Raw genomic sequence first — 7920 nt, 5'->3', positions numbered from 1 at the left:
TCACATGCTATGGAATGTTTCTTTGGCCAGTTTGGCTGTGCCCCCTCCCAGCTTCTTGTGCACCTGCAGCCTTCTCAGTCGGTAGAGCATGGAAAACTAGAAAGTTCTTGGCCAGTGTAAGCATTACCTAGCAACAACTAAAAACATCGGTGCCTTATCAATTTTGTTCCCATCCTAAATCCAAAACACAGCACTGTACCAGCTACTAGGAAGGAAATTAACTCTATCCCTGCCGAAACCAGGACAGCTGGGTAAAACCAAAGAGGGGAACAGGAATGATGTGTTTCACTGGTCATTCCAATCTGCTTACCTTTGATTTTCTCTTCTGCTCCAGTCTTGTTCTCAGATCACTCCAGCTCTGCCCACTGAAGGTCCGAACTACCACCTCACGCTGGTGAAGGGTTTGAGGGGAGGCATATGGCATCCAGATCTGCACCTCCTGGCAAAAAAGCATTCCCGTGAGACACCAGTTGAAATGATAAAACCAAGCCTAGCTCTGCTCTGTGGCTTCCTGTGCAGACAAGAAGGGGTAGGGCAAAGCATGGCCTGTACGCAGAGAGTGGAGGAGGAGATAGGAAGCTGCTCTGTCCTGCAGCCTCCGGGGAGGTGACAGGAGATGTCAGGTCCGCTATGTAGTGTGACAACAGGAAAAGTTCGGCAGCTTGTGGGCAGAAAGGGCAAAGCAATTTTTGCAGTGAGTTCCTGTCAGCCATGACGGTGCTGGTGATGTAAGTACTCACCAGTTTGAATGAAAACCACACAGTCAGACTTTTAGGGAAGGATGCGAACCATTGTCCTTGCAGGCTAAGGCCAAATCCTGGAACAGCACTTATCCTCTGGCACAGGAGGAGAGTTGAGTGAGGAAGGTTATAGTTCAGCTCAAGCAGGAGCAGTGGGGAAGGCAAAGGAGCCAGACCAGCACAGTGCCAGAGAAGCTGGCTGTGTCCTTTCTAAGTGTTTGCAGCAGGGCTTCTTTGAAAGGCAGTCCTGCAGCTACTTAAAAGCAGCAGTGATGGGGCTAGCTGTCTCAAAAGTCCCAAAAGACTCTCTCAGAAGACTCTGCCGAGCTTCTGCAGAGGCAGATTGATCAGGAGGTGGCCTGGGTGTGTCCTCACCTGCTGGAATTTGACCCCATGAGGCTGCAGCTCCAGGGTTCTACTTAGCAGGACATCATGGTGTCTCAGCTTTACCCACTGAGGGTCTGGTGCGAGGGTTCGGAAGTAGATCCGCAGAGGGTCAGAGGCAGCCCCGGGTGGAAAGTAGAAATGGATGCCACAGGCCAGGACCACTTTGCAGCCTTCAGAGGTGACAGTAAAGCTTCCAGAAGAAATGCATGAATGTATGACACCGTGCAATGAATTCAGCCCTCCAAAAATCAACAGAAGAATCTCCTACCTTGTGTTTGACTGGCCTACTGAGGCCATAAGCTCCTATACACACGTGCAATACCCACCATCCACCAATCTTGTCTGGGACCTTGTTACACCACTGTAATATAAGTTCTTAATAACAGAGGCTTACCTGTCCTCTCCTGATGCAAGGAAGAGTCTTTGTAGCCCTCCGGCTCTGGATTCATCTGCGGCAATAAGAAGGTTTGGGTAGGAGGAGGAGACAGATGTTACTTAAATCAGGGCAGACAAGAAAGGCTGAACTTGTGTTTCAGTTTTGGCTTAATCCTAATCTGACAGAAGTCGCTAACGGAACCCTGCTCACACTGCAGCAGGCTTCAGATCAAGCAGCAGCAGGAGGACGGGAAGAGGTCTAGGGGTCCCAAGATGCACTGGAAATGCTGACTCTCCCCCAGGAAAACTCAGAAGCAGAGGGAATTAGAAAATATTTCAATCTACAACCCTGCAGCTCTCAGGGCCATGTTTGATTGCCTGGGGCCACCCCTGGGAATCAGTGCTTCCTCTTGTGAATGTGAGCACCATTGGGAAACCCTGTTCAGATTCCTGCTTATTCATCAGCTTCATCCTGGACAAAGAGCTGCTCCTCTGCAGCCTGGGAACCACAGGAAAGCAGGAGGTAACTGCACAGCAGAATGACCTCTTATTGCTCTCTGTGCTTCTAGCATGAGCCACCACAGCCTTAGGGCCATGCAGCAAGTCCAAGAACTGGTGCTCACCTCTGCTAAAAAGGCCCCTTTAGGGGCCTCTCCTGTTCTGTTTCCTGTGAATCCCATTTTCACTTCCACTGTAAAACCTTTCCTAGGAAGCCCAATTCCAGGGACCACTGAGCCCTTCAGACCGGGCTTGGGCTTGTAAAAACAGAACCAGTACTGTCTGTATCCATACAACCTCATAATTATTCCAGACAAATAAATACTGATCTGATTCCCCCCTGCTTGTCTTCTCTAATCCAAACCCATCCATGCCATGCTGGGCTGAGTGAGGGAACAGCTGGGCAGAATGCACAGCAGAAGCCTTGCAATTACCAGCCTGCGGGGATGGCTCAGTTTCTCCTAAGGGATTGCCTCGGAGGCGCACGAATGGCGAGGTCTGGATCTCGGGGGGGACGGCACGGAGGCAATTGTTCTGCAGATCAAGTCTGGACAAGTTGGGCAGGCTGGCAAGCGAGGCAGGGACTGTCACCAAGAGATTGCTGTGGAGATGCAGCCGCCGCAGAGACTTCAAATTGGCTGCAGGTTAGAACAAGAAGTGACTCCCCATCCGTGCTGTTAATTGCATTGCACACCAGCTCTAACCCCCCCGCCGCTCTCCTCATCACATGTACACACACAGACAAAAGCACAAGAGCCCAACATCTCTTTAGCTCACAAAATAAAGGGGTCCAGGGAATTAGCTGAGAGGCATCGCAGCCTCCTCTGTCCTCTGCTTTTCAGCACCCAGCTACAAGTATAGATGTAAGATGCTTCCATAACAGCATCAATGACAACCCCGGGCACAAAGTAATACAGGACCCAAGAGCCAGGAAGCTAGGCAGCGTGATTTCAAGCCCAGATTTGCATCCCATTAAATCCCAGCTCTTCTGTTTCCAGTCCTGGGTGCTACCCAAAACCAGCCAGGCCAGATCCTCGGCCATTGTAAATTGTATTGCAATCTTAGCAGTCTTGCTGATCCACAGAAGCAGAAAGCGTGGTCCAGAGAGTCGTTAATGCTCAAAGGGACTGACTGAACCAAGCATGTTTCTTCTGGATATCCCTTCCATTTGGCTCTAACGTAACAGATGGTTTGTGCTAACAACTCTGGGGACAGAGACCAAGGGCCTCAGGGGTCTTAGACTCTACCAAAAGCTCAGCAAGCCCATGTCCTTCTTTTCCCCTAGAAAATACTTACCTAAGGAGTCTGGGATGCTCGATAAGCAATTCCCAGAGAGATCCAGCTCTGTGCAGTTGTGCAGATTCCCAACTTCTTCAGGGAGGAATTCCAAAGCATTTTCCGAGAGATCCAGGTCCTGCAGCACTGCCAGCTCCCCAATGCTCTGAGGTAAGTCCTTCAGCTGATTTCTCATAGCAGAGAAGAAAGTCAGCTTGCTCAGAGAGCCGAAGTCCTCAGGGAGTGCCACCAAGCTATTGTGGCTCACCAGGAGCACGCGGAGGCTGGGGAGGTGGAGGATGCAGCTGGGCAAGGTGGAGAGGCTGTTGAAGCTGAGATCCAGGTGGGTGAGACACCTCAGGTTCCCAATGTCTGGTGGCAAGCTTGTCAGGGAGCCATGCTGACACGAACCAAACTCATCCCTGGCATGGCCACCTGGGTGTGGAGGGAAGTGGAGGAAGAGGTCAATATGCTACAGGGATACCTCACCAGCCTCACGTGAGACTCCTTAGTACAGAGACCCAGAAGATGGCGAATTACTGATCACAATGAGCAGCACTGATTACAAAGTACTCATAGAGAAGTGGGTTTTCTGCTCCTTGCCTCAGTTTCCTGATCAGTGAAAGGGTTATAATGGTGAAGACCTGTTATGAAGTCAAGAGATGACACAGTCAACCAGTAAAGCTCTGCTAAACACATCTGGAGTCAAAGCTCGGAAAGAGCCAGGCCACTCCACACATCTACCACCCTTCAGCAGGGTGGCCCATACCCCTCTGAGCCTCTTACTCTCCTTCCCCACCAGCACCAGTGGCCAACACACAACACTTTATGGACTAAGGAAACATTCCTCACCCTCCAGGCTTTGCCCATGCTGTTGAGGGACAAACAGCCCTGAGGACTGAGATCTGCCCTTGCAAGACTGGAGAGCAGACATGAGGAAAGCAGTGAAAATGTGGGAAAAAAAGCAGGTAATTCAGTATTGTGTAGGCCAGACAGCGCAGAGGGGGAAGGATACAAGTCCCCCACCCCAGGCTGTGACACTCAAACTGGAGAAAGGCTGCATCCATGGAAAATAAGTCGAGCAAACAAAAGGAAACTTCCAAAACTCTCAATTTCTTCATCATTTCCTACTCTCCCTCCACTGTTGTCTATTTGTATACACATACAGCAGAGGGCACCAAACATTTTTTATGCTGCATGATGGTAAAAAATTAGAGCAATCAAACTAATAGACACATTGCACTTTGTACATTAGAAAATCTTAGTGAACTATTTTATTGCACTTCAGAGTGCTCAGGGTGTGTGTACATCTCACAAAACAAGCCTGATAAAAGGTATTGCCGTTATCCTCACCTTGCTAAAGGGGGACAAGACAAATGAAATTATTCACATGAGAAATCTGTGGCAGATACAGAAACGAACCTCAGCCTTTTCAGTTTTCAGCTAGAACCCTGAATTCTGGCCACAAACTCCCCCTTTTTTCTCTTATTTCTTTTTAAAATTCCACCTCCCAAAAAGCAAATGATTCAGTCTGATACAGAAATTATACCATTTGTATTGAGATTCTCCTACAATAAAGAGATAAGAAAATCAAAGAATGATCTAATATTTACAGGTCAAACAGCTATTACAGCTTGCCAAATTACATGCATGCCCTGAGTCATACTTTTGATAAAATGTTGAGCAGCCTCTTCTGGTCTGTCTTGAACTCTGCTAAACCTACGCTCACTGACACTAAGCAAGGATTAAGCTAGGATTGATTCAGATGGAAACACAGTAAAGACAGCTCATTATACTCCCAAAAATGAAAGAGGGGCTGAACATTTACCAAAAAATCTAACACCTTTCAATCCCCCTCTCCTTGCATAACTGTGCAAAAAATGCTCTTCTTCTAGAAGGTGGCTAAAGAAAATCTTGCAGCATCAACCCAACCAGATTCCAAAAACCGGTCCCCAGGCAGCTGTAGAAACAAAGGAAGGAAATAAGAGTCTAGAAGCTGTATCTTGCTGAAATCTGCATGCAGCTCTGACCGAGACTAAGAGCCAAAGCTGTAGTAAGGAGCACTAGAACAAAACAATTCCAAAGGCAGTTTGTCCTGCAGATGTGGAGAGAAGGATAAAAAAAAAGCTGAGCCTAGAAAAGTTGGATGGTGACGTGCCCAGGAATTTACCTTTGAGCACCAGGGATTTCAGGTGCTTCAGATGAGGAAGGATGCTCAGCGTGGTGCCAAGGAGGCAATCGTTGCTGCTGAGCCGGAGGAACTCCACCTGGACCACCTCTCCCCGTCGCCCCTCGAACAGCTGGAGGAACCGACAGCAGCCGTCAAGATAAACATCCAGGTTCAGCCTGTTGTCTGCAAGGCAGGAGCCAGCGAGCGAAGGAGCCCCCAAAGCCCCCTCCCCACACTTGTCCCCAAGCCCCAGCAGCTCTGCCATCTTCTGCGTCTCGTTCACGGGGTCCGGACATGCTCTGACTTGCCAGGCAGGCAGGCACCGGCAGCACCACGAGGCAGCCGGGACAAGGAGGAGGAGGAAAGATGGCTCTGAAAGAGAACACAAGTGCACAATGAAGGCCTCCTGCCCCAGCCCAGAGTGGCTGGAAACAGTTTATAATCACAGCAAGATGGCAGGAGGGATTACACGTGTGTTACTGAAAGCTTTGTGGGCAGAGAGCACAGAAATGCAGGGTGACAGATGCCATGGAGGCTTCTCCTCCTAGGGAAAACCTCTGAGTTTTCCCAGCCGACATCTTGGCAGGGAATGGAGCAATTATCCACCATGAGAATAAATAGTAATATTAACGTTAGAAGATATAAATGTAAATGCCTATGCCTTATGCAGATTTCAAAGTGCCTTAGCAGGAAGCTTTACAAGTGGAGGGGGAAACTGGGGCAGGGAGAGCTGAGCCAGGAGCAGAGCCCAGAGGCTGCTCACAGGCTGTGACAGGTCCTCATCAAACCCGGTTGTGAAACCGGGTGCCAACGGGATAAAAGTGAGCGTAGCAAAGGGCAAAGGGCAGCAGAGCAAACATGGGAGGGCCAGGAAGGGGGCTAGAAAAGGCATGTCTGTGGCACAGGAGCACTGGACTGCGCAGTGGGACTGGGGCTCTTGCAGATTTGCCTCCACAGGGATGCTCTAATGCAGCAAACCAAGCACGAAGCCATGGCCGGCTAGTTACCAGCTAGTCCTTGTTTCCTGCCCTCACAGCACCCTCCACGGATAGAGAGAGAGGGGAAAAGTAGATATCACATAGTGCATGCTAAGAAGGATTTACACCTAAAGGAGCAGAGGTATGAAATTTGAACAAATTAATTATTCCTCCACCTTCTTAGTGTGAAGAAGCCTTCATCCACCTAGGACTTTCAAAATCAGCCACTATCATCATAGCACACTGGTAGTGCAAAGATAAGCAGAGGCACCACGCTTGTTTTTATACCAGTAGTCACATACTTCCAAGTCCCCCATTTCCTGCTCTTTCCACTTCCTTTATCTTTTGCAACCTCCTGAGCTTGGCAATAAAACTAGCTTATAGTTTGAATATCAGGAGTTCTTTTTAAACCCTGCCATAGATCTAATAGGGGAATAGAAATTTCTTTTGAGTGAGTGATGCAGAACTACAAAAAACTTGTAACAGCTTTAATGTCCAAGGCCAGCAGAAGCAAGCTGATGCCCCTGCAACATCCTGAGGAGCAGTGTTTTTCACTGTTAACCTGTGGAACATGGCAGCACTGATGTTCCCAAGGCACAGTCTGGGGGGAAGCATCACACCCAGCTCCCTGAAAGAGCAGAAACCTTACGGACACATAAGTACAGGAAGAACAGGTAAATGGAAACTATTGCTTTAGTAAAAAGGTATTTCTTACAAAAAGGCTGTACACAACACATACACAGCTTTCTTACAGATGTGCGTAAGCAAAAAGATCATCTGCTATAGCTTTGTAGAGCTATTGATGGTGAAGGAACCAGAGGGCAGCTCTGAACTGGCCAGGCTAGAGAGGCTCGGAGACCACAAACGCAGCCACAGGCGTACAGGACATGAGCAGGTATGTGCACACGTGCACATACACACACATGTGCACATACACACACACTCGCCCAGGACTGCCCTCACCTGTGCTGCCGCCAGCTCCGGCAGCCCCAGGCCCCCATTACCCCATACCCCACAGGGCCCCTGAGCTCAGCCCCCGGGGACCCCCCCCGGCAGGACCTACAGCCAAGCAACCAGGCCACACGAACTGCACCCCGCTGAGCACGGCCACGCTTGTCTCACCCCCTCCGCACCCGGTCCCTGGCATACAAAACCTGGGTCCCGAAAGCCCGGCCGTGCTCGGTTCGGCTCGGCTCAGCCCGGCACAGCGTGGCTCAGCTCAGGCACTTCCTGCAAAGTTTGCCGGCGAGCTGCGCTGCCGGGGCGGGACGAGCCGGAGGAGGTGCCAGATGCAGCAGGACAACGGGCAGGCGGCTCTGGGGAACCACGCCCAGGCGTCCTGCTGTCACAAAAGTGTCATAAAATGAGATTTTCCTAACACCGCCACAGCCTCGGCACCCCAGCCGGTCCTGGTGCGGCTCCCCTGGGCTCAAACATGAGCTCAGCCTGCAGGGAACGGGAGGCACGGGCAGCTCCTGGTGGTGTGCTCATTTGCTGC

At 50.2% G+C, this 7920-nt stretch overlaps 1 protein-coding gene across 1 annotated transcript in view; it reads right to left on the bottom strand.

Annotated features, from left to right (window-relative positions):
- The window catches only part of PIDD1 (p53-induced death domain protein 1), a 14427-nt gene extending 8717 nt beyond the window's left edge, over positions 1 to 5710 (bottom strand). The window contains exons 1-6 of the mRNA XM_009323428.1: positions 5446 to 5710; positions 3297 to 3710; positions 2435 to 2638; positions 1522 to 1576; positions 1116 to 1317; positions 311 to 439 (exon numbers count right to left, since the gene is read on the bottom strand). Of these exons, the coding sequence (XP_009321703.1) occupies positions 311 to 439; positions 1116 to 1317; positions 1522 to 1576; positions 2435 to 2638; positions 3297 to 3710; positions 5446 to 5710 (1269 nt within the window). The remainder of the gene's footprint in view (positions 1 to 310; positions 440 to 1115; positions 1318 to 1521; positions 1577 to 2434; positions 2639 to 3296; positions 3711 to 5445) is intronic.
- Between the last annotated feature and the right edge of the window lie 2210 nt (positions 5711 to 7920).

This window comes from Pygoscelis adeliae, unplaced genomic scaffold, assembly GCF_000699105.1.
Source record: "Pygoscelis adeliae isolate BGI_AS28 unplaced genomic scaffold, ASM69910v1 Scaffold5, whole genome shotgun sequence".
Classification (NCBI taxonomy): Eukaryota; Metazoa; Chordata; class Aves; order Sphenisciformes; family Spheniscidae; genus Pygoscelis; species Pygoscelis adeliae.
The sequence above is the reverse complement of the archived record's forward strand: the minus strand, read 5'-3'. Positions and strand labels throughout refer to the sequence as shown.